Source organism: Schistocerca americana, chromosome X (assembly GCF_021461395.2).
Source record: "Schistocerca americana isolate TAMUIC-IGC-003095 chromosome X, iqSchAmer2.1, whole genome shotgun sequence".
Lineage (NCBI taxonomy): Eukaryota > Metazoa > Arthropoda > Insecta > Orthoptera > Acrididae > Schistocerca > Schistocerca americana.
Genome location: NC_060130.1, coordinates 732,674,014 through 732,701,488, shown reverse-complemented (window position 1 = coordinate 732,701,488; position 27,475 = coordinate 732,674,014). Strand labels below are relative to the sequence as shown.

The window sequence follows — 27,475 nt, the reverse complement described above, 5'->3', positions numbered from 1 at the left end:
ACCATGAATTTTCTATCATTTTTCTCTGTCAATTTAAAATGGAAGGAAAGTACACTAATACTTACTTAATTTCAGGAGCTATCATGTTTTCAGGCACAGTTTCAACTAGAAGAGTATCTGGTGTACAGTTTCCACGCTGCTGCAGTTGTGAACACTTCAGTTCCTCATTTGTCTCTTTCAGGGAATCACGCTCAATGATTAGCCTCTACCAGCATAAAAGACAACACTCAGTTAAGTAATGCATATCTGAAAGAAAAAATACTGAAGTGCAGTAACATGTAATACACAGTCAATACCTGATTTTCCCTCTGGAGGGCATGCAGTCGTTCTTGAAGTTTTTTACTTTCAAATTCAACTCTATCGGCTCTTTTTGTTTCCTCAATTAATTTTTCATCTAATTCTGCTACTTGTTTCTTATACATTTCTAACTGCTGCTTCAGTGTTCCACTCTTCCTCAACTCCTACAAAGAAAAAGGAATTTTATCAGCAAATTATGTTGCACTTCACTTTTTATTCTACTTTTTAGAAAATATATTTTCACTTTACTTCCATGGCGAATGTCATTCAGCCAAAGGGAAGTAACAGACTAACAGTATTTTAACATTAAGAAGATACTCAGTTTTAAATGTTTTCTGTCAGGAAACAAAGACCTTCTGGTTTCTCATTCAGAAGCATTTTATCGTTCCTGCATGTTCTTTGCTTGTATTGTAAAAACCTTAATCCTTCATCACAGTGTGCAATCTCTAAGTCAGTATCTCATGAAACAAAATGGCACTTTTCCTTATATATTCGAAAACTGGTTATATGTATTACCTCAATATTAACATAACAGGGCACTTACTGAGGAACCAGCCGTTACTGATGAAACTGGTCATTTAGGCCATTATTTAGTGTGTTACTGGCACATATGTAATTGATGTATCTTCAAGTGTAATAGATACTACAAAGGACCAAGCTTCTAGATTTATTTTTTCTATTTGCTCTAGTTCTTTGATAGATTACAAATTTTAAATTAATGATGACAGAAAGTATAATTATCCTCCCAAGAAAAAAGTGTGAAGTGAGTTATTGAGCAATTCCTTCCTCTTGAGCTTCCTAATTTTCTTGCTCACTCAAACAACATGACATATTTGTAGCAGAATTACAGCAAACTGCCAAAGCTGATCACTGTAAGCACAAAATTATGTCAATGCAATCAAAATGGCTCAGCCATCCATGACAGCAGCTATTATGTTTGCTAATGTTTCTTTCGAAATAATACTATAAATTGACAACAGAAGGCAGCAACAGTCAAGGGACAGGAAGGGCGACATCTGTACAGTGTTCTCATATGAAATGAGTCCAGTTTTGACAAATAGGTGGCTCACATATCGAGAAAATTAAGGTCTGATCTATACTTGGCAGCAGTTTAAAAAAAAATTCTTACCAGCACCTTCTAAAGCTGCAATTAATACCAACTACTTCAAATCCTCACATATCTACATCTCCATCTATACTCCGCAAGCCACCCAACGGTGTGTGGCGGAGGGCACTTTACGTGCCACTGTCATTACCTCATGATATGCAGGATGTATCAAAATTAATAGCATAAGAACATACAGCTGAAAGTACACAATACTAGAAGTAAAACAGTCTCAGTAAACATAGGTTGCAAATGAACTGTTTGTGAGATAATTGCGACTTTGTGGTTACCAGCCACCACTGATGTGATTATGTGTAAACGCTGCATGTCAGTCCATGGTTCTTTGTTTAGATTTGAGACATGGAGTAAACAGAATGGATACAACAGTACAGTACACAGTCAGAGTGCCACTCGTGTCAGCTGTCTGTGGAGTGACAAGGAGTATGTGGACATGCATTTCATGTATGGCAGAGCTAACAGCAATGCACGGGAAGGTACATGTTTGTACCAAGAAGCATACACTGCCCAAAGGAATCCCAAGAGTTCTACATTTACAAAGGTACATCAATCCCTCTGAGAAGCTGGGAACTTTGCACATGCACACCTCAGTTTAGTAGTGCATATCTGAAAGAGAATACTGGAGTAACGTGTAATACACAGTCAATACCTGATTTTCTCTCTGGAGGGCATGGATTACAGCTGTGCTTGAAGATGTGGTGCTGGAAACAGTTGAACGTTCTCCAAGAATCTTGACAAGGAGACTTGCCACAAAAATTCTTGGAATGAGTCACAGCAGTGTTTGGAGAATGCATCACAGTGCAATTTACCTATACCGTTCAGTGTATTAGTGATGAGGACTTTGGTCCAAGATGACCATTCTGTTAGTGGATGCAACAAAAGCTGTAGGCAACTCTATTTTTGACAATAACATTTTATTTACAGATGAAGCAGGGTTCATTCCCAATGGTGTGTTTAATTATCATGATTCTCACATCTGGAGTCATCTAGGCTCCAACCCACTTGCTGTGCATAAGTCTCCACATCAGTGACTTTTCTCAGTGAATGTGTGGCCAGGAGTACTAGGTGATTGTCTTATTGGGCTGTACATGTTACCAAACAAACTCAATGGATGGAATTACCTTTGGTTTCTGTAGTGTCATCTTGCTTGAGGATGTTCCTCTAGAGCAATGCCAGAGGATCTTTACATGCGTGATGGAGCGCTGGCACATTTTGCTGCTATGGTGAGAGGACATCTAACACGCCAATCTGGCCAAAGATAGATTGGGTGAGAAGACGTGTACTGTAATCAAATTGCATGCATATGGAGTATCATCCCAGTTGTGTGACTTGATTTGTGATTTCTTCTCAGAGAGAGGTCACAGATGGTAAATAATCGAGTTGAACAGAAGTGATATTTGGTGTTCCGCAAGGTAGTGTCATAGGCCCTCTGCTGTTCCTGATTTTATGTAAATGATCTGGGTGATAATCCGAGCAGCCCCCTTAGATTGATTGCAGATGACTCTGTAATTTACCATCTAGTACAATCATCAGACGATCAATTCCAATTACAAAATGATCTAGAGAGAATTTCTGTATGGTGCAAAAAGTGGCGATTGGCACTAAACAAAGAAAAGTGCGAGTTCATCCACGTAGGTACTAAAAGAAACCCGATAAATTTTGGGTATATGATAAATTGCACAAATCTAAGGGCTGTCAATTCGACTAAATACCTAGGCATTACAATTATGAGCAATTTAAATTGGACAGACCACATGGATAATATTGTGGAGAAGGCAAAACAAAGACTGCGTTTTGTTGGCAGAACACTTAGAAGATGTGACAAACCCACTAAGGAGACAGTCTACATTACACTTGTCCATCCTCTGTTGGAATATTGCTGTGTGGTGTGGGATCTTTACCAGGTAGGATTGACGGAGGTCATCGAAAAAGTGCAAATAAGGGCAGCTCATTTCATGTTATCATGCAATAGGGGTGGGAGTGTCACTGATATGATACGCGAGTTGGGGTAGCAGTCACTGAAAGACAGGCGGTTTTCTTTGCGGCGAGATCTATTGAAGAAATTTCAATCACCAACTTTCTCTTCTGAATGGGAAAATATTTTGTTGCCATCCACCTACATAGGGCGAAATGATCATCATAATAAAATAAGAGAAATCAGAGCTCAAACAGAAAGATTTAGGTGTTCCTTTTTCCCACGCGCCGTTCGAGAGTGGAATGGTAGAGTAGTAGTACGAAAATGGTTTGATGAACCCTCTACCAGGCACTTAAGTGTGAATTGCAGATTAACTATGTAGATGTAGATGTAGATCACCACATCCGAAACCCATGGATTTTCGTGTTTGGGGCCACCTTAAAAGTGCAGTGTATGCCACTTCACACACACACACACACACACACACACACACACACACACACAAGAACTGGAGCAGAGGCTTGTCAATGGTTGCCAAGAATTTCAAAATGACCCAGGAGTGTCTGAAAGGATTTGAAACCTATTGTGGTGATGGGTACATGCCTGCATTCAGGTACAAGGATGACACTTTGAACACATCCTTTAACTATGAGTACAGTCACATGACTGTTGTCATGTTAATTCAGAATACCTGCACTTCTACCTAAGTATCTCTAATAATTTTTCTTAATGTTGTACAGTGTTGTTACCTTTTCCTAACTCAGATTGAAATTACACAGAATCAAGCCAGTGGTGGCTGGGAACCACAAAGTCGCAACTATCTCACAAACATTTCAGTTGTGGACCTAGATTTACTGAGACTTTTTTTGCTTCTAGTATCATGTACTGTCAACTGTATGCATTACGCCATTAATCATGATACATCCTGTAATAAATATTTACACGAAATACACAATCAAATACCTTGCCAATACATAAGTCCACAGTTATTTTCCCCTAAGATGTCACTGAAGCAAGAGAGAGTGGAACAGTAATAAAATGACACAACAATATTAGTAACATGAGTGTACTAAGAACACATGAAAAAACAAGGAAGGTTATAAATAAAACCTTAGAGAGATTAAAAAGTCAAGAAAATGGTGGTAAATATGTTAAAAGCAACAGCAAATCCCAGATTTAACTGAAGTGTAATAAAATAAAAACATGACAAACAGTTCCTTGAGCCAGTGAGGCACCCTGAAAGATTAAAAGAAAATAAATACATAAAAGAAAACAACAGGTACTGAATAAACAGCTGACTAGCAATAAGAACAGAAGTAGTGCTGCAACAATTAAAAAAGATACTGGTAAAATTGACACCGAATCTCAGAATATTTAAGAAGCCATAGGTGAAAAGAGCCCTCAACTCAAATAAACTGATTAACCTAGAAGTCTTCTAACCTCCTCTAGTTCCATATTCTGCTGCATGTAGTCAGTATTCTTTTCTTCAAGGATTTTGATTTGTCTCCTAAGATCACCAACTTCCTCCAATCGTTTCTTATATGACTCTATTGTAGCTTCATATTTTCCAACCATATCTGCTGTTTCTCGCAAGATGTCAACTTCATCTTTCAGGTGTTGTGCTTCATCAGCCATTTTCTGCAAGTCTTCAATCTTTGCTTGCATCTCAAGATGCTCTTTTTCTTGCAATTCTACTTTTGCTCTAAAATCATCTCGTGCTAAAATGATAAGAAAATTAATATTTAAATAAACTAGTATTTGAGACTTATTTATTTATTTACAACAATTACACAATGAGCTCTATTCAATCACTACTAAAATGCTGTTAAATACATTTCTTACATTATTTGCAACAGTAAAATTCTACTCAGGACATGTCATTTTTACAGGAATAGTAAATTAATTTGTCAATGTGATTAAAGACTGCTAGTAATAACTTGACTAAGCATAGCTATGGTAGCTATGGGGTATATGAATAGAAAATGTGAAAGTGAAAGAAAATACTGTATTCCCTGTAATGATGGAGCTGCTATTGCCCTTATAAAGGCAACAGGTACTAGGTTTCTTCTCTTAAGCAGAAGACATCAAAAACTAAAACTTTTATACACCAGCAGTTTGTAAAATTAACAAATACTAAAGTAAGTTGAATATTCAGCTAATCATCAGAAGCATGTTATTTTCAATCCAATAATACTATAGCAAGTCAGAATATTAATGGAGACAAGAAGGGAGAGAAAATAATGTGAAGAAATGGTGGAAGAAGTAAAACTGGTGTGATTAAAAGCTTAAAAATATTCTCAAACATTCAAAAACAATACTTGGGGGAAAAATTTGACCTCAAATGCTAGTAAGCAAATGAAATTGAATGAGTCAAAAACAATGATACAAAATCTGTAAATCTTCAAAGATAAGAGAAAATAACCATGGATGTAAAAAGTGCTCCAGTAGGACAAGGATGGGGAAGGAAATCAACCTTGTCTTTTTCAAAAGCACCAATCCAGTAGGTGCCAAAATAGATTTAGGGAAACAACAGAATGAACACACACACACACACACACACACACACACACACACACACACACACACTGTTGTCTCCTGGCATGGCAGCCTTACTGGGGTGAATAGTTATCTTAGGTAGGGCAGTAGGTAGGAAAAACTGAAAGAGTGTGATGTGGGGATAGGGAGGAGGAACATGACAATCTGAATCTAGGAATGATTATGCTGGTGTGGAACATAGTGGGAAGGAGAAGGATAAACAGGTATAGAAAGAGATTAGGAGAAAAGGAGAGGACAATACAATTGAGTACAATTCATGAACACGCATGCTGGGGAATGGGTTGAGGTTAACCACATTATGTCGAGTACTATACTCCATACAAGCACAGTCCAGTTGATCCTCGGCCACAGTGGATGTGGCCATTCACCCATATGGATAGTTTGTTTATGTAAAATCCTTTGCAGTGTGTTTCAGTGTCGTCACAACAAAACTAGTGTATGCTGTGGTTACTGTCAAGCTAGGACCTGTATATGATAGGGTTCTCCTGTTCCCACCCATTCCATCCATAGACATTCACCAGCCTCACACTGCCCCTGCTCATTTTATACTTTACTTGCTCACTTGGTATGTGGATATAAAGTGACTCTTGTACTTAAGTTTTCCAAAGGGATATGGTCCATGTGGCAGGAGAAGCCTAGGCAGATCTGGATATGAATAGGTTTGATGAGCAGTGGAACACAATTTTGGGAGACAGGAGGGGAAATGTTAGAAAGGAGAATATTCTTCATATGAAGGCGCAAATCACCAGTTGTTATTTTTTAATGAGGCTGGGGAATTGGAAGAGGGGAGGTGGATAATTGAGTGTCAAAATGGAACTCTTAGTGGCTATTCAACAAGACTGCAAGGATTGTTAGGTGTTTCCTTGTTTTTTCAGTCTCTGTTGGTCCCTGTTGTTCCCCAGTTTGCATCCCATCTCCTGTTCCCAACCATTCCATCTGTAAGACATCTACCAGCCTCACAATGTACATGCCCATTTTATACTTTACTTGCTCACTTGTATCTTCATTTTCCTAATTCCTTAACTGTTTCTCTTAATCCACATTCTCCATTTTTCCCCTCCAACTAGTGGCCCCCTATCCTGCTCACTACCTTGAGTGGCTTCAGTGAACACAGAATACCTCTTTCTTTTTGCTTAGAATGAATAATTTATGTACCTGAAGAATAAGTTCATATAACAAAAGTACAACCACAGCATGAGTATTTTACTACAGTTACAAACGTTTGATACAACTCAGCTAGTTCAACAATTTTTTTTTCCTCACAATGCATCAACTTTGAGGCTGGCAAACCACAGCAAATCTGAATAATTCCTAATATTGTTACCGTTTGGATTCCATGTCAAAGGGCTCATCCTCCCGTGTCAGAATAGATCGGCCAAATTCTTAACGGGAATTAAATTTCATTCATATAATTATCTCATGTGATATGGTTCATCCAAGTGAACTATAATCAATAGATCAGGCATGGTGGCATAGTGATTAAGACACCAGACTCCACGTTCAGAAGTGGCAGAGTTCCTCTTCCGACTATTCAGATTTAGAATATTGGTGGTTCCCCTAAACTGTGTAAGGTGAATGCCAAGATGATTTCTTTGAAAATGAAAGGGCTGATTTCCTTCGCCATCCTATCCCTACCTGACTTCGTAATCAGTGTCTAATGATTTCACTGCAGATGCAATGCAGAACCCTAATCTTCCCACATTTTTAATCAATATATGAACCATAATACAGTGGAATTTCAAGCATTTGTTATAACCAACAACTGAAAGAAATGACAAAGTAAGCTCTTCTGGATCATGCAGATTCTAGAGAAAAAATGTGTTACAACATATACTTACATGTTTCCAACTTAAATATTTCTTCCTTCAGGGCATCAACCTGTTTACGCAATTCTTTGCACTTGTGACCTGAAGCGGCCATGGGGCCTTCCAACATTTCAAACTCTCGCAACCTCTCATGTAACCTTTTGTTTTCATTTAATACACTTGCTTTTTCCTCTTGCAGTAATGTAACCTGTAAACCACAGAGTTGAAATAATGAGAGATACTATTGCAGCGTAAAATACAATTTCAACAGAGAGCACGAGACGTAATTTGTAAGGAAGAAAATGGAATACTTTTACTTGAAACCTCACAAACAATACCATGATTTATATGGAAGTGTGTAATGTGACACCTTACCAAAATACACTGAAAGTACAGGATGATTATAATTAAAGCTCCAGTCAAAAAAAGGGCTCTGAATGATGAATGATGTCAAATTGGAATAGAATAGAATATTATCAAAGAAGAGTAGGGAAACATTACGGAGAAGAAGAAAAATTAACATTAACTAGTGCTGTAAGTGGCACAATATGAAAAATAAAAGATGTGGTGTACATAGCTGTTCCATCGTTTACATCTGAGATGCTCAGCACAATTGTCTCAATGCAGGATCACATGCTCTTGGTAATGCTTTCTTACAAGTACGGTGACTGTGCATCAGTAGCTCCGCAGAACTTCAGGGGACTCCGGGATAACGAAGAAAAAAAAAAAATCATTTGTCCTATGTCTACCAAGGGTCTGGAGAAAATGATACTGAAATTCAAAAAGACATGTTTTCTTTTGAAGTGCACTGTGGCAGAGAGAGGAAAACAAATGCTCTGACTTAAGTAGAAGATGTGGCCACAACAATGCATGGGGGTGGTCTAGTTATAGTGTGCAAACATGCAGTGCAAGGGAAATAGCATGAATTTTGGACACATCTCTGAGCATGGTTCATAAAATTCTATGAAACATCCTGCATTGCTGTCCATACAATGTAACTAATGGTCAGTGGTTGTTCATGCTGACCTGCCAGTAAGACAAATGTTTGCTTCAGAATTCCTTGCCCACATGGAAGTGGATAATGAATGGGCATGAAACATTTTGGACAGAGGAAACCCATTTCCATTTCCAAGTACATTTCAATACACAGAACTGCACAATATGGGCAACAGAAAATCTACTCACACATCAAATGGTATCACCTCATTCTGCAAAGGTAACTTTGTGGCACAGGTTGACGGCATCATTTATCATAGGGCCATATTTTTTTTTTAAGAGATTGGTCCCGCAGGTCCTGTTGCCTGTACGGTAACTGGTAAATGTTATGAGAGTCTTTTGTGCACCAACATCATTCCAACCCTTCCACAATGTGGATGTCTGGGTAGGATCATTTTTATGCAAGATGGCACTCCTCTGCACACTGCACAGCCACTGAATCAGGTGCTGCAGAAACATTTTGGAAATGCTATGCTTATCAGCTGTCATTTCCCCACAGCCTGGCCATCCAGATCCTCTGATCTTACACCGTGTGACTTCTGGCTGTGGAGCTATCCAAATGATGTTGTGTTCAGTGCTCCAATTATAAATGTAGCTGAAATGAATACACATACTGTGTAATGGATTATGAATGTGACACCTGAGACACTCCAATCTGTTGTTCAACATGCTGTTTCTCAACTTCAACTTGATGCAGAAAACAGTGTGGGTGGCATATTGAGCAGATCTTGCATGTGTATCATAACAATTAAACACTGATCTCATTGTTGCTCTTTATTCTGTTTCTGCCCTCAAGACGATTAAAAACCTATTTTTTCCCATCCTATGTGGTACGACCTTGCTGTTGTTGGATGTGCCTACCATACTAACAGTCCCACAACTGTTCAATGCCAGACTTGAAAGGTTACGCACATTGTACAGTATGGTTGTTTTAACATTCAACTTACACCATAGCCACCATACTGGGATTCATTTCTTATTTATAGCTGAACTTTTTTACGTTTTGATGCCTACAGCACCATACAGTGGTATAACTTTTGTTAAATTTTTGTTCATTTCCATAATGTTTCCCAGTTCTTCGATAATATTCTGTTCAAATTTGATCACATTTCAAGCAGTGTTTCTTTTTTTAAGTTTGTTTTGAAACTGCAACTAATTAGAATCACCCGTATATTAAAAAATGCCTTCAGTCAGTAATATTTGCATTTTTTTACACTACACTATACAAGAAAATTAATGTAGCTACCTACTTGAATATGGGCCCACAGGACCTGAAATGCATTGTGTTATACTGTCTCATAAAACACAAATATTACTGACTGAAGATGTTTAACATATTTTTAGTGTATTCAATATAGCCATGTCCACAAATACAAAAAATGGCTGAAATTATACCTTCCCTAAATTTCTAATGGCATGGTACATAATTTACAATATACTCCCAACAAGATAGTAATGCTCTGAATAATAATCTTTAAGTTCTCTTGCAGCAGAAAGTTGATACAGAGATCTTGAGGTAAGAGCCAAATGCTAGAATTCAGCCAGCACAGTAAATGAACAAGTTATGTGGCAATGACTTGGTGAAAAGCTGTAATAAGGACTTCTTGAAAGTATCATCCTCTTTCTGCCAACTGTAGCTTTTCCACAGCTGTTTTACAATTGTCTGCTGCCAAGAATAATGACACTTGATGAACTCTGTACATCTGTATGCATTACCTCGAAATACAAATATTCTCAGCACTATCACAGAGATCACGATCTGAGAACATACCTGGGACTGATCTCCCGTGATCACTCAATAACAATGTGAACAAACTGAAGGTAGTTTTCCCAGTGACATTCTTCGATAAATGTTTCTCAGCTTTCTTGCTATACCTGATTTGTTTGCATACTCCAGCTTCAAATGATTCCTCTGTCATCATCATAGGGAGTTAAATGCCATAGGCCATGTCTTACTTTTATATTTAGTTTAAAGCTTGAGTGTACACACAAATCTGATGGTACAAATAAACCAAGGGACATTTAACATAACATAGTTTCTTCATAAAATAGTACGCTTGCTACACAACTGAATCATATTTTTAAGTGAGAGCTTCTTTCACAACAAGCTGGAAGTTAAAATTACAAATAACGGCTCTTGAATGAAATACAGAATGAACTAAGGACAGATGCATAATGAAAGTCAACAGTCCCACATCTACACTGGATGGTGTGACAGAAATGCATAAGTGGAAGAATACCTACAAAATTCAGAATTACTATGATGAAAAGTACACTCTGATTGACTACTGGTTGAAAATTTTCCAACACAATTACAAAATAATCATGAAATATGACTGGTTTCAGGTGCTAAAGGCAATCATCCTCAGATCTCATAACTGCATAAGGTATATGTAGTTTCCATATACAGGGTGGTCAGAAACAGTCTGAAAAGCTTGTAAGGGTGTTGCACAGTATGTTGTACTGATAAATAATTGTTAAGGAAAAATAACTGCACATGTTTCTGAGTTAATTAGCATTTAAGTTAGCAAATCAGGCCACTGCATGCACAAATTCAAGTGGCCCACCAGATACAATTTGTGTCAGTTGTTTTGCACAAGACTGCTCAGCCCTTGGCTCAGGTTCAATGTTTACAACAATCCAATGTCCAATTTTTGTATCGCTCTCTTGTTTGGTTTTAGGAAACCAAACAAAGAATGCATTTTGTGAGACAGTCTCTGGTGGGCTGCTTGAATTTGCATGCACAATGGCCTGAATGGCTAACTTCAATGCTAATTAACTTGAAAAGAATAACATACTGATTTTTTTTCTTAACAATTACTTAACAGCACAACTTATCATGCAAAAACTATTACAGGCTTTTCAGACTGTTTCTGGCCACCCTGTGTGTATTGCTTACATGGTAATGAGATGTGAGAATGGCAGCACTGAGCATATGGAACCACATATATTTCATGAATATTTTGTGAATGTTTTGGACAGTAAATAAATGCTCAGAAAAATCTTTGTTGGTGCTGAATGGTAGGCACCTGAATAAACAGAAATGTGAACTAGAATAATTCCACCAAAACTGCGAGGATAGGTCAGCTTCCACCAAAACTGTAAGGATAGGTAGCTTGGGTAGCTCAGTTTGTAGATCAGTTGCCCACAAAAGATAAAGGTCTCTAGTTCAAGTTCCCATCCAGCACACACTTTTAACCTGCAAAGAAGTTAGATACCATTATACACTTTGTTGCAGTGTAAAAAATGCATTCTGGAAACAGTCCCTCAGGATGTTTCTAAGCCATGTCTCTACAGTATCCTTTCTTGCAGTGGTGCTAGTGCCACAAGTTTCAGAGGAGAACTTCTGTGAAGCTTGGAAGGTAGGAGATGAGGTACTGGTGAAAGTAAAGCTGTGAGGACGGGTTGTGAGGCATGCTAGGGTGGCTCAGTTGATACAGCACTTGTCCACAAAAGGAATAGGTCCAGGGTTTGAGTCTCAGTCCGGGACAGTTTTAATTTGGCAGCAAGTTTCAACTAGTGACATATTTCATGTGTCTGACTATATAAAAGTACACATTATCTCAGGCCAACATAATTTGGAGAAAGAAACTCCTGGGAAATTGTTTTAAAAATTCAGTGGGTTGGACAGAAAGATATTTAGTCAGTCTGGAGACTAAAATGATTGATCATTTTGAAAATAATTTATTGTCCAACATAATCACACTAATTTCAAATAAAGTGACCAGTTTTGGCCAGCACTGGCCATCCTCAGATCATAAAATATATGCTGTGATTGAACCACAAAACTGGCCATTACATTTGAAATTAGTGTGACTGTGTCAGACAATAAACTATTCGTAATGGGCTGGGCTGGATACGATTTTCGTGATATAAAAGGGAAAGTTTCTGGTCCTTGTCTGAATACATTATATTTCTTCTTGTTGTTGTGGTCTTTAGTTCAAAGACTGGTTTGATGCAGCTCTCCATGCTACTCTATCCTGCGCATGCCTCTTTCTCTCCGAGTAACTACTGCAACTTACATCCCTCTGAATCTGCTTCCTGTATTCATCTCTTACTCTCCCTCTAAGATTTTTACCCCTCACGCTTCTCTCCAGTACTAAATTGGTGATCCCTTGGTACCTTGGAACATGTCCTACCAACTGGTTCCTTCTTTTAGTCAGGTTGTACCACAAATTTCTCTCCTTCCCAATTCTGTTCAATACCTCCTCATTAGTTACTGATCTACTCATCTAATCTTCAGCATTCTTCTGTAGCTTACATGGCTACACTCCATACAAATGCTTTCAGAAAAGATTTCCTGACACTTAAATCTACTATACTCGATGTTAACAAATTTCTCTTATTCAGAAAAAACACTCCTGTGCCATTCCACCCAAGTCGCAAATTTTGTCTAATGAACTGGTTTATATTTCCAAACACTGACAGGTATTCTGCTGGCTGGCATTCTTTCAGTGCGGTGCGTCCATTTTTCCATACAGGCACAAATTCATTACAGCACCAGTACTAAAATCATTTTAGTTCTTTACAAATATGTTCATTGTGGAGTCTGTTTAATGTTGTGCAACCTTGACTACACTTCTGCTGCTTTTACTCTATATTTTATCTAACATCCCAATGCCCATACCTTGCTTCCATATACTTTCCTTCCATACATTCCTTGCCAGGAAACCCTAGTCCTTGAAGGTGGTGTGTTGTATAGTGGAGTGATATCCTGCATAAATACACAAAAATTTTCCACTCAAATTCCAGAAGCTGCTTCAGAAATATAGTGCTCAACCCTGACACCATAAATTATAAATCACATCATGATGGAAAAAATTACAATTTGGTGATGTGATCCTTGGAAGTTTATCACTTGGACATCTACTGGAGGTATCAATACTGGTTAAGTGTCAACACAGTCTGACCCTTACTTAGCTTAACAAAAGTAGCAGTTACGATTGGTGCCTATTATTTTTCAGGTTTTGGCAATTATAACAACTCAAAAAGTCATAAAACATGATAAATGTGTTCCCAGGAGCTCACTGAACAGCACATAATATGTAGGAGATACCCTCAGTGTGATTAATAGGGATACATTTCTGGGTCCACTCATGACGATGATTCCACTATTTGTCACAGTATTCAGCATATTTATTGAGATAAAGTACTAACCAGAACAAATGATGTAGCTCATAGTAAATACTGTCTTTTGAAATTTAGTATTAAATGTAAGCTAGGACATAAAAACTGCATTTGGAATGTATTAAAAATTTGTGCCAATTTTCCTTGGGGACATACAATGACAGAAAAAGACAAAAAAGAATCACAACACCAAGCAAGATGATGCCTATTTAAATTTCACACCTATCACATAAGAGTGGTGCTAGTAGCACCATTATGATGATGCAAATCAGATTTGCTTTACATACGCTCTGCAATGGTCATGAGCATTAGTTATCTTTGAGATAGGAAGTGGTGAGTTGATGTTTGTCAAGAATGCCTGTAAGGTGACGAAGACGCCATTTTCAACAACTCATTGAGTTTGGAGGAGGTCATGTAATTGGGCTACAAGAGGCAGGATGTTCTTTCTGTGACACTGAAGAAAGACTTGGCAGGAATGTAGCCACTGTATATGACTGCTGGCAGTGGTGGTCACAAGAATGTATAGTTGCAAGAAGACCAGGCCCCTGACAGCCATGTGCCACTACCAAGAGGCAAGACCATCATGTTCGGCGTATGGCTCTGATGCATCATACAGCACCTGAAAAAGCAATCTGAGCAGCAGTTGGCACCATAGTGACACAACAAACCGTTAAAAATTGGTTATTTCACAAACAGCTCCAAGCCAGATGCCCTGTAGCATGCATCCCACTGACCCCACACCATCGCCATTTGTGGCTTCAGTGGTGTCAAGCAAGAGCACATTACAGGGCAGGGTGGAGAGGTCTGTTGTGTTTTCTGATGAAAGATGGTCCTGCTTTAGTGCCAGTGATGGCTGTGTGTTGGTTAGAATGAGGCCAGTTGAGGGTCCACAGCCAACCTGTTTGCATGCTAGGCACATTGGACCTACACCTGGAGTTATGGTCGGAATGCGATTTCGTATGACAGCACGAAGACTGTGGGGTTATTCCATGCACACTTACTGCAAGTTTGCATGTGAATCTCATGATTTGACCTGTTGTGCTGCCATTCATGAACACCATTCCAGCAGGTGTTGTCCAATAGGATAACACTCGCCCACATACCGCTGTTGTAACCCAACATACTCCACAGAGTGCTGGCACGTTGCCTTGGCCTGCTTCATCCCCATATCTGTCTCCAATCGAGCACATATGCGACATCATCAGATAACTGCTCCAGAGTCATCCATAAACAGCATTAACCAAGCCTGTATTGCCTGACCATGTGCAACAGGCATGAAACTCCATCCCATAAACTTGACAACCGGCACCTGTACAATACATTGCATGCATGTTTGGATTCAACATTCTGGCAGTTACACAAAATATTAATGTACTAGCATTTCACATTTGCAATGGCTTATCTCACACTCACATTAAGCTGTGATCCTGCAACGTTAATCAGTTAAGTATGTTATCCAAATGCATTCCTGAAATTTCTCTACTCTACATTAATTATTTTTTTGCATCATGATTTTTTTCCTGACAGTGTAGAAGCAACATGTAAATTATAAAATTAAAGATGTAATCAAGTTTTGTAGAAGACTGTATTGTGAAATGATAATTACAACAAGATATCTAGCAAGTTCCACAAAAAGCAAACTGAAGTTTTTGCTTGTTTTCAGAAAGTCTTCCAAAGTCATCAGTTTTATTTTCTCTCTGTGAGTGTTTACTAAACACAAACTGGCTACTGACTAAATGTGATCATAAGCCATGTTTCCACTCAGTCAAAGGTGTTAACTGATCTTGCAGCAGTGCAAAGTGTTGGGTGGAACAGTCATATTCATAAAACAAACAGAACCCTTTTAGCAGAAGGAAAAATGTAGTTTTGTAAGGAGACACTGTAGCCTTTTCCTTGCTTCTCTATAGAGTACACACCAGTTTTTGCTTTCCACTTCAAGCTTTTCAGTATAATAAAATTTGGGCAGTTTGTTAACAATTTTCATAGGAATATTATCATGTAGAAGTTCTTGGCAACTGATTGTCAGTTCACAGGAAATCAGATCTATTTTCTACTTCCATGAAAATCTCAGAAAATTTGTCATTTTATTTGATTTTGTGCTAGGGAAAAATGTCAAAGAGTCTGGCTTTAAATAAAGCACAAAAAGCATCCTCCATACTGTCTGCATTGAACAGTGTGGCACTGCCATGTTTCATTTGCTAACTCTCTCTTTGTTAGCTGCATTGGAGTACAGCAACATTAAGGCTAACAAATATATTTTTATAATTATCATCTCAGATACACCAGAGTGAACAATGAAGCATGTTTCCTGGCAAGTGAAATAGCAAAGTGGGTGGTTTTCACAAACAGTCTGGAGATAATCCAATTTTTATCAAAGAAAGGAAGATAAGCATTTAATATCTTGTTCACAATAAAGCCATCAGAGGTGTAGCACGAGCTCATATTGGAAAGGATGGTGAATGAAGTTGGCTGTACCCTTTTCAAAGTAACGAGCTTGGCATTCGCTTTATGTGATTTATGAGAAACCTACTTCTGGATGGCTGCACAAGGATTTGAGTTGCCACCTCTTGGAAAGAGTGTATTGTCTTGCACTATGCACTTCACTTGGTAATTCTGACCAAAAACTGAATCAAAATCAACATACAAAATACTTTTCAACAGTCTTGATGGCTAAAATAAGAACTGATAACTTATTTTAGTGATTAATAGCACCTACAGATCCATTATTACAATTTTTTAAAAATTGTTTAATGTTTTCAGGGATTCTAAAATTCATCTCATGTGTCCCACTATGTACACTAAATTGATTGTGTACTTCTCACTTCCCTATTACACTGACTGACAAAAAAGTGAAGCACACAGAAGACATGGTCAGATAACAATGTAACTTCTATAGACAAACAGCACTGGTGAGCATGTAAATAATTAGGAGACTTGCAATTTTCTGTTACAAGTAGAATAGAACAAAAAGTGTATTAGTATTGTTTATGTTTAGGTTGTTATCAGGCCTGGTAGGGTAAATAAGGAGTGTGAACTGTCAGATGTGTCATCCAGCACCATTAACTGTAGTCTAGCAGAAGCCAGACTAGGAATTTACCATTCCATGCATAGGCTACCATCAAAAACACAACACGAACAGCTGCATTTGGGGTGGTGCCATAAATGGGAAGCATGGACTTCTGACAAATGGTGTTGCATTGTGTTCATCAATGAATCACTGTTCTGCACTTTCTTGCATGTCTGTTGTCAGCAAGTAAGGTGGTGACCTCAGGAAAGATCCCATTCTACCAATGTTTTGGAGAGGCACAGCATGGTTAGTCCTGGCTTCACGGTGTGGGGAGCCATCGGACACAACTTCAGGTCAAAGCTCGTAGTGTTTGATGGAATTTTGATGGCACAATGGTACTTCACAGACATCCTGCTTCCTCAGGTGTGATAGTATCTTGGTGCCATTTTTCAATAGGATGATGCTCATACACACATGGCACATGGCTCTATAAATTGTTTGCATGTTGTTGAGATACTTCTGTGGCCAACAAGATACCTAGATCTGTACCCAGTTCTTAAAAAGTCTATTTTTTGTGCAAATATAATATTTTTTTTAATGAAAAAATGCCTGTTGACATTAACAAACTAAAAATAGTATAAATCAGAATGTCAGTGGTGCTTGTTGCAGGAGTCTAGTGCAAGGCATTTACGAGACATCATATTTTGAAAAGCTTCCACACCAAAAGTGGTTTGTGCCATTCAACCTACGTAGTTGTTCGATACAATGGTGTTATGTTTGCTTACAGTGTTCTTGTGTGTTACTTGAGTGCACTGCAACTTACTACTCAGTTATGGTGCAACAGTCTAAGTAGTAATTCGATTGTATTTACCAATGCAGAAAAAGCTGCCACATGCGCATGGTGTATGGGGAGTGTAGGAAGAGTGCAGTTCATTCCCGTATGGCGTACATGCCAAGATATCCCAATAGACATCAACCATCTCAGCAATTATTTATCAACCTCTTCAACCAGTTATGTGAAAGTGGTAGCATAGCACCTAGACAAGTGATGATAGAAGAGGGGGAAATTACAGTTCTCCTGCTGTTGCAGTTGATCCACTCATTAGCTCCCACATGATCACACGAGCAAGTGGCATGAGTCAGGGAAATGTACTACGCATTTGCCATTGATATAGGTTCTGTCCCTATCACATCTCTCTCCATCAAGAGCTGCATGGAAATTATTATAAGAATCATGTTAATTTATGTATATGGGCATTATGACAGGATATTCCAGATGTATCACGTATCTTGTTTAGTGATGAAGCCACATTTACCAGATTTGCCAGATAAACCACCGAAACGTGTGCTATTGGTCTGTTGGCAATCCCCGTTGGCTTTGTGAGGTGCAACGTCAGCATCCATGGAGTGTATACATGTGGTGTGGGATAGAGAACCATCAGCTTGTAGGCCCATGTTTCATATACGGAACCCTGAACATGAACATGTATCGCAGTCTCCTAACAGACTATCTTCCACGGATGCTAGAAGATGTTCCTCTGCAGACTAGGAGCAATCTGTGGTACCAGCACGATGGCTGTCTAATCCTTAGAGCATGAAGTACTACAGCATGTTTTCATGAATTATTTCCAAATTGCTGGATTGGACACAGATGACCTGTACCTTGGCCAGACCGTTCCCCACATATGACGCCTAAACTTTTTTATGTGGGGAACGGTGAGAGATGCTGTTTACATGGACATACCAACTACATCCAATGATATACAATGATATATTACTGCAGTCTGCTTGGACATCTCTGCTGAAATTGTAGCAAATGTGCAGCAGTCATTCCATAGCAGAGTGGAAGTGGGAATTGCCGCTGCTGGCGGTAATTTTGAACACAATCTGTGATGTTAAACTGTCTTGTTAATGCTCAGAATCCACATAACTAGTGTATGCACTTGTGTTCTTTAAGGTGTGCTTCTAAATGTGTTGTAAAAATGTTGGTGATAGAAAATATAATATCTCGTAAATGATGTACAGTAGAATCCTGTAACAAACAGAGAAGGGCAGCACAAATGGTGAAAATTTGGTTTGATCCATGGGAAAGTGTCACAGAGATACTGAAGGAACTGAACTGGAAGACTCCTGAAGATAGACGTACACTATCCCAAGAAAGTCTATTAACAAAGTTCCAAGAACCAGTTTTATATGATGACTCTAGGAGTATACTACAATCCCCTATGCATCACTTACACAGGAATCATGAGGGTAAGATTAGAATAAGTACTGCACCCACAGAGGCATTCAAACAATCATTCTTCCCAGGCTACATACATGAATGGATCAGGAAGAGACCCTACTAACAGGTACAGTGGGACGTACCCTCTGCCATGCACCTCACACAGCATAGATGTCGGAAAACCACAGACATTCTCATTTATCCCGCTTCTAGTTTGCCAATGTCAATAGGCATTGTCCCATTCAAAAAAGTGTGTGTTTGCACAAAAAATACAGTTTCTAAGTATCATTACAATCTGTTTATTGCCTGACTGTCTTACAATATGAGCCCCAGACTACCAACCAATTCTGTGAAAACTGCACTTTTCATTTCCACAATAATTGCGGTACTAGTTTCAGGTGATTCACCCTGTATATGAGATAGACACACACAAAGTAGAAAAATGCTATCACATTTTCATAAAAATATTACATCTGGAGATTCTGATATGACAACAGAGAGAAATGAGAACATTATTACACAAATGAGGCATAAATGTTTGGTCAAGATAGAAATGGAAAGTAAAATATATGTATACAATGATTATTTTTGGGGGGAAAGATGACTGTATTCTAAAAATAATTGTGGCTATGTTCTCAGTAATGGAGATGAATGGAAACTAAACAAATAAATCTATTTCCAACTTCACTATCATATGATTAATATACAGATGTTACAACCACAAAAATGATTGAAGGAATGCAGCTGAACCTCATTATGAACTTCACTTGAGAACATGATTAGTTCTGAAATTACAAATTCACTCTTCACATTTTACCTGTTGTATTGGCTGAAATCCATATCAATTATAATTTAATACACACTGCTGCAGAGGCAGAAATAATCTCATGTACATTAATACATAAAACATTTCAAGTGTAATGCAGAAAACTATTATAAGAGTAGATGGAACTTTTGTATATACCAGACTACACTAAATGAATAGTTACGTCCATCATTCAGCATAGCTAATGTTAGAAGATCTCCAGAACACTGATATCTGTCTGACAAGCAAAGAAATTCATGTGTAAGCCTATTTTCTACAGATAAACCAGGAAATTTCTCTGGGATTGCATCAGTGCCTATTGTTGGTATTAGAACTGTGTGTGTGTGTGTGTGTGTGTGTGTGTGTGTGTGTGTTCAGTTTTACAAAACATTAAAGAGGGTGTTTGCTCAAACATTTCTATTATTTTTATAACTATCCACGTAGCACAAAACAGCAAAAATCGAGGGCCACATTAAAGTACTTACTTATTTAAAAGCTACTCATTTTAAATTAATCTCCTACTCAGATTTCTACAAACAAGTAATTGATTTCTAGCATGCGGAAATAATAAGAAATCAGTGTCTCATTCAGTTACCTGCATGTCAAGTTCATGGCACCTTTGAGCCATTTGGTCACGAGCCTCAGCAGCCACCTCTAGAGCTAAAGCTAGCCTTTGAGCTTCTGCCTCTAGTTCAACTCCGGCAACGGGACCGAAACTTGCCTGGCTAGCAGACTCAAGCTCTTGAATGGACTGCATTATTACCTGTTGCACTGATTCCTCCAACATCATTATCTTGGTTATATATTCTGGAAAAAAAAAATGTGTAGCTTTTCACACACAAAGCCTCAAAAGATGCACAACTCTTAAACACATCACTACAAATAACTGAAAATTTTACACTTCATGGCATGTTAGTAAATGAAGTTTGCAAGTGTTACCCAATCTAGGCACTATGGAATTAACAGTGCCCTTCTTAAAATACACACACAAGAACTACTCTCTATCAAAAATTACTCACTGATAATTTTGGCAGTAAGTTGGACATTTCACAGGATCTTAAATCTCATGCCATTCATCTTATATCTTCTAAAACAGAGGACAAGTCCACAGGTAAACTGGCCTCTGTCCTCTACTCAGAATACCAGACCCAATGAGTCAAAACATGCTGTATTATAATATGTACATATGAATGTCAGAAGCACCACATAATAGGAAGAGGATTGGGGATCATCACCTTATAGTAAGAAGCCTTGTACATCAAACTGTCACCTATCCATACACAAGGGAGAAGGCTTTCATCTCATATGAGAGGCTCAAAGCAGGAATGCCAGAGCAAATTTATTGTCTATCACTTCCAGCCATTCTGCTCCTCTCACCAATGTTTATATTTCACCAACAAGGTGTGTATTATTTATGGGGTGAATACTGAGCCACAAGGATTTTAAGATCTTGTTTTCTTTGATGGAACACCATCACATTCATTTTCCTGAATACCAATGAGCTCTAAATGAGCACACTAGATCTTCTGCATTATTTTATCTTCTTCTTATAAGTGCTGTACAAATAGGAGGGCAATAAGGAAGATGGAGCAGACGAGGAACTTTGCAGTCCAAACATTTATCACATGTTCCAGTGCCCTACAACTTATGGTTTGTCAGTATCCCAAGAAGAATGCAACACTACTGCACACACACTTATTGGAGATAACTGAGAGGGCTGTGTGGTCCTAAGCCATAATCAATCGCATCTACACAATCTATTTGGTATCTTGGTGTCTATTACAAACAATAGCAAAGTACCCCAGCACTGTGATGTGTAAAGAAAGTTAGCATGGGTCCACAAGGGATGGATTTAAATAATTTGCACTGAGTTCTCTTCATCAACTAGAACAAGATTTGTCTGAAACCTGATGATCATTGTAGAAGACTGTGGCAATGGCCGGATACCCATGCATGTCTCAGAGAAGCAGTCTCACGAGTTTAGCAGTCAATTTTAGAATTGGTATCAGGTAGTCATGTTGACGGATGTGGTGCAAAACATTTCTTTAGCAATTTACCCAGTGCACAAGCATGAAATGTGGATTTCGGACAACAGATTTTGCACCAATGCAGTTTGTGCCATAAAGATTTGACACTGCACCATTTTGTTGTGTCACCAACAAGTGAAAGAGGTGCACAAGTGATAAACTGGAAAAGTGTGTGCACAGTGTTGTGTTGTTGTGTTCAACATGTCGAAATTTATACCAAACAAAGAGCCTCTGCTGACAGCATTAATTTTTTGTTTTCATTAGAGGAAATTTACTTTGAGAAGCTTACGGTGAACATGCTCCATGGCAAGATACATGTGAATGATGGTTTCAGTGTTTTAAAAATGGTGATTTCGATGTTGCAAACAAGGAATGCGGAAAACCGCCAAAAAAATACAAAGATGTGGAATTGGAAGCATTGTTGAATGAAGATGATTTGCAAACACAAAAACAACTCACCAAGAAGTTGGGCATAAGTCAACAAGCTGTTTTCAATTGGCTACAATGAGAGGAGAAAGATTCAGAAGACCGACAGACGGGTACCACATGAGTTGAACGACAGGTAAAATTGACCACAAGAACAAATTGCTTTGGCATGGTCTATTACGATCTGTTAAAACCTGGGGACACAGTTAATACTAACCATTACCAACAACCGACTGATCTGAACCATTAACTGCTCGAAAAAAAGGGCACAATAGCAAAAGAGGCAACACAAAGTTACTTTTCTTCATGACAATGCTCCTTCACATACGGCAAAACCAGTTCTCAACATGTTGGAAGCACTCGGCTGGGAAGTTCTACCTGATGTGGCTTACTCATCAGACTTAGCTCCTTCCAATAAACACTTGTTTGCATCGATGTGTCACGCACTTGCTGAGCAGTGATTTGGTTTGTACAAAGATGTGAAAAAATGGCATGATGAATGGTTTGCGGCAAAAGGGGAAACTTTGAACTGGCATGGTATTCACAAATTGTCTGAAATATGGGAAAAAAGTATAACAAATGATGGAGCATACTTTGAATAAAGCACTATTTATCATTCTTCTGAATTTAATGTTTTTTTATACACAAAAATCCGCATTTCATACTTCTACACCTGGTACTCCTCATTGTGGGTTATGGGTTAGGCACGTAGGTAAGCTGTAGATGCTGGTCCAGAATTACTGTCATACCAACCCACCCCACAGCCTATTATGGTGGCCAGTTTAACAAATTCTGTACATGTGATGAGAATTTGCCTCCCTCAAGCAAAACCTGTTATTGAATTTAAAAGTTCTTACAGTACCCGATTCAGTCAAGACAGAGTGTAGTATTATGAGCCCCAGAGAAACAAGTCCAACTTCATCTGAGAAAGGGCAATTATAAGGCTAAGAATTGTTGGAGCTGAATCCAAACCCATCCTTCTGTATGGCCACAAAGTAGAAGCAGAATTTTGTATCCTGGCTGGCAGTGGTAATATCTATCAAAAGGTGTTCTGAAATTGTCCAAGCAAAGTTCTCATGTGTTGTTAGAAAACACCCATGCCTCAGCACAACTGTTATAGATGGCCAACAGATTTTACCAGGTAACTTATTGATGGCTTCCAAAACCCATGTAGAGCAAGTGGATTAGTTGATTGAGCCCAGTGTTTGCCGTAACAATTATTTGCTACTTCTGAGTCTATGTCAGGATTTGAATATCTCAGTCCACAAGTTGTGATGTTTCCTGCCTTTAGTTGGTATTTAAACCACTGCAGAGCCACACACTGAGCACAAGTGTAGAACTGCACTTGTCATTCCACCATGGGACTGGCTGCCTTCTACAATGACCTGATGACTTTTGGATGGATAAATCAGTCATATAGTGAGTCACACTTGTGATGTGATTGACCCAGTCATGGGTGCTGATTCTGCTTTCAAAAACACCTAGTTTTCTCTGTTAGTCAGCCATGTTGACTGCTTCTGTTTGGGAACTGCTCCTACTGGTGGATGTATCCAGAGTGGGAAGTACTCATTGCAATGATCTTCAATTAGCACTGAGGAGAATCTGCAAGGATTGGAGATTATAATCATATGTCTATGGGTGAGGATGGCCCTGTAGCAGTGCTGAAATGTGTGTGACTGCCAGTGTTGAAGATACACAACTCCTTAGGCATCATGAGGCACTAAACTCTACCACTGGGATAGACAGAAGATAAGCCCCTTAATACAATGTTAAAATCTCCTAGTAAGAGAAATAGCCGTTGGAGCTGTATTATGAGATCTGTGGCACTCCCATTAATCTAATGCTCCCACTGTGATAAGTTCAGAGAGCATACTGTTATCCTATGTCCTACATACATGTCCTAATTAAGTCGGGTGATGCTGAGGGAATTAGATTAGGAAATGAGGCACTTAAAGTAGTAAAGGAGTTTTGCTATTTGGGGAGCAAAATAACTGATGATGGTCGAAGTAGAGAGGATATAAAATGTAGGCTGGCAATGGCAAGGAAAGCGTTTCTGAAGAAGAGAAATTTGTTAACATCCTGTATTGATTTAAGTGTCAGGAAGTCATTTCTGAAAGTATTCGTATGGAGTAGCCATGTATGGAAGTGAAACATGGACGATAAATAGTTTGGACAAGAAGAGAATAGAAGCTTTCGAAATGTGGTGCTACAGAAGAATGCTGAAGATTAGATGGGTAGATCACATAACTAATGAGGAAGTTTTGAATAGGATTGGGGAGAAGAGAAGTTTGTGGCACAACTTGACCAGAAGAAGGGATCGGTTGGTAGGACATGTTCTGAGGCATCAAGGGATCACCAATTTAGTATTGGAGGGCAGCGTGGAGGGTAAAAATCGTAGAGGGAGACCAAGAGATGAATACACTAAGCAGATTCAGAAGGATGTAGGTTGCAGTAGGTACTGGGAGATGAAAAAGCTTGCACAGGATAGAGTAGCATGGAGAGCTGCATCAAACCAGTCTCAGGACTGAAGACCACAACAACAACAACAACATAAATTTTAATTTTAAATGCTTGAATGGCTGTAATCAGGGGAAAAGCAGTGAAGTATTATGAGTTATTTAAAAATATACATAGTTGTCCTTTGGCTCTATCCCCAGTAGTCATCCTTGTGGTGGTGGGTGTGGCCTATTAACACAAAACTGGCAGTGAATTTAAAATGTTTTTCCTATAAATAAAAGCACTGAGGTTCTCCCTCTTAAAGAGCCATCTCAGCAATGAGGTTCCCCTATCTCTTTCTCCTTACTTTTCTGCCAAGTTGGAAACCTAAAATGGATGGTGGATTGGATGAGGGGCTACAGTTCCTTCAGAAAGATGATGTAGTCCAACACAGCTACAGAAATTTCATCAGATCTGATAGATGAAATAACAGTACAGTTGGCGAAAGAGTATCTCTGACAGCTGCCAGTGCTGTAGCCAACCTTGTAGGGGAAAACAATAGTGGTCTGTAGAGCTGTGACAATGAATCGCTACCATATAGCCATATACAAAATCGCGTTCCGTGATTAGTTGAGGCAGACATGCATAGCAGAGGCACCAAGCCCACTGTAACTGTCAGAGACCTTCTTTCACATACTATACTATAGTGTTGAGTGGTTTTACAGCACCAAATACAATTTCTTATGTTTCCTACTGGAGGAGACCGTAGCTCCTTACAGTCTCCGGAAAGCTCTTTCATGCTACTCAATTCAAGAAAATCTGGTGTCTCCTTGCAGCAGTTCTTGTAGTGGTTGTGACTTACAACTGAAATTTCTTATGAAGTATCTATAGTATAAGCACATACCGAACAAGTCTCTCACATTATAAATTTGTCAGAGCTCAAAAATCGGTTACGGCTCTTAATTTTGTTAGATCAGAACAGACTCTGTTTCTGTCAACCAGATACACAAAGATTTTTCTTTCTTGGCTGATGAAGACATGCTTTCTTGATTATAGGCAATCAGGGACACAATTCAGCACACTTTTTAAGTGTGCTTAGATCCTGTTCAAATGTCCTCGACAGCAAGTGTTCATCAGAGACAAAGGTATCATCAGGAGGGCTTTATTGAAGTGTGATAGGATAGCTATTATTGTCTATATACATAAATGATTTGGTGGACAGGATGGGCAGCAGTCTGCAGCTGTTTGCTGATGATGCTGTGATATACAGTAAGGTGTCGAAGTTGAGTGACTGTAGGAGAATACAAGATTACTTGGACAAAATTTCTAGTTGTGATGAATGACAGCTAGCTTCAAATGTAGAAAAATGTATGTTAATGTGGATGAGTAGGAAACACAAACCTGTAATGTTCAGATACAGCAACTGTAGTGTTCTGCTTGACACAGTCAAGCCATTTAAATATTTGAGCATAACACTGCAAAGCGATACGAAATGGAACGTGAATGTGAGGACTGTGGTAGGGAAGGTGACTGATCAACTTTGGTTTATTGTTATTGGGAGAATTTTGGAAAGTGTGGGTCATATGTAAAGGAGACTGCATATAGGAGGCTAGTAAGGCCTATTCTTGGCTACTGCTCGAGTGTTTGGCATCCATACAAGGTTGGATTCAAGGAATACATCAATGCAATCCAGAAGCATGCTCTAGACTTGTTACCAATCAGTTTGAACAACACACAAATGTTATGGAGATGCTTTGTGGATTCAAATGGGAATCCTTGGAGGGAAGACGAAGTTCCTTTCAAGGAACACTACTACTGAGAAAATTTAGAGAACTGGCATTTGAAGCTGAGTGCAGAACTGCCATCAACATACATTGCACGTGAGTACCATGAAGATAAGATAAAGAGGACAGTGTTGAACACTCTTTCTTTTCTTATGGCAGTGTATAAAATGACTATTGTGTCCACAATGAAAACATATTGGCTTGTTATTCACCATTCTCTATATGCCCACTTTTCTGCATGATGTCTGAATTAGTGAGGGAGCCAATTGCATCTGTGTCACTGAGAAACTTGAATGCTGTCTGTCGGTTGCAGTATAAGCCCATGGTTTCTGACTCCATTCCTTAGTGTTGATCTGCCTAGTAGAAATTCATGGCAATGATGGAGGACCTTGTTCTAGCATTAACTATAGTACCTCCTCCTGGCTGGGTTTGACATTTAAAACTCCCCTTCATCTCTCTTCTCTTACTATTTGTTGTATTAGTGATGTGAGGGCCTGATGGTATTCCATAACTGCCATCAGTACAACAATCTGAAGTATGCTGAACATCTTCATAATATTTTGTGGGGCATTGTGTCAATGAGCTCACTCTGCTAGATGAAGTCCTTTGTTTTGGTGAGATCCTTCAAAATAAGCACCTGATAGATCTCCTCTGCCATGTCCTTCATTAGGTGTGAAACTTGGTTGGCTTCCATCATGTCTGGGTTCACTGTGTGACACAGTGCCAGAGACACACTGTATCTGTAACTGCATCATCCCCTCACCCCCCGTGGGATTGGACACTGTCTTTCAATTGTTCTTTGGCTATCTGGATCTGTTGCTGGTTGTTGGCAAATGTTTTCTTCATTTTTGTCCTATCTCTTGAGCTTTCCCTCAGTGTTAAACCAATGCTGGTCTATACCACCCAAATAATAAGCAGACATTGGGGAGAGACTTTGTGTCACCCTA

The 27,475-nt window shown here is 38.8% G+C and overlaps 1 protein-coding gene across 2 annotated transcripts in view; it reads right to left on the bottom strand.

The window, feature by feature from the left end:
- Positions 1–27,475, bottom strand: part of LOC124555702 (protein Hook homolog 3-like) — a 185,081-nt gene that overhangs the window by 52,140 nt on the left and 105,466 nt on the right. For both annotated transcript variants that reach the window (XM_047129705.1, XM_047129706.1), the window contains exons 6-10: positions 20,451–20,662; positions 7,730–7,904; positions 4,776–5,053; positions 297–461; positions 66–205 (exon numbers count right to left, since the gene is read on the bottom strand). In XM_047129705.1, the coding sequence (XP_046985661.1) occupies positions 66–205; positions 297–461; positions 4,776–5,053; positions 7,730–7,904; positions 20,451–20,662 (970 nt within the window). The remainder of the gene's footprint in view (positions 1–65; positions 206–296; positions 462–4,775; positions 5,054–7,729; positions 7,905–20,450; positions 20,663–27,475) is intronic.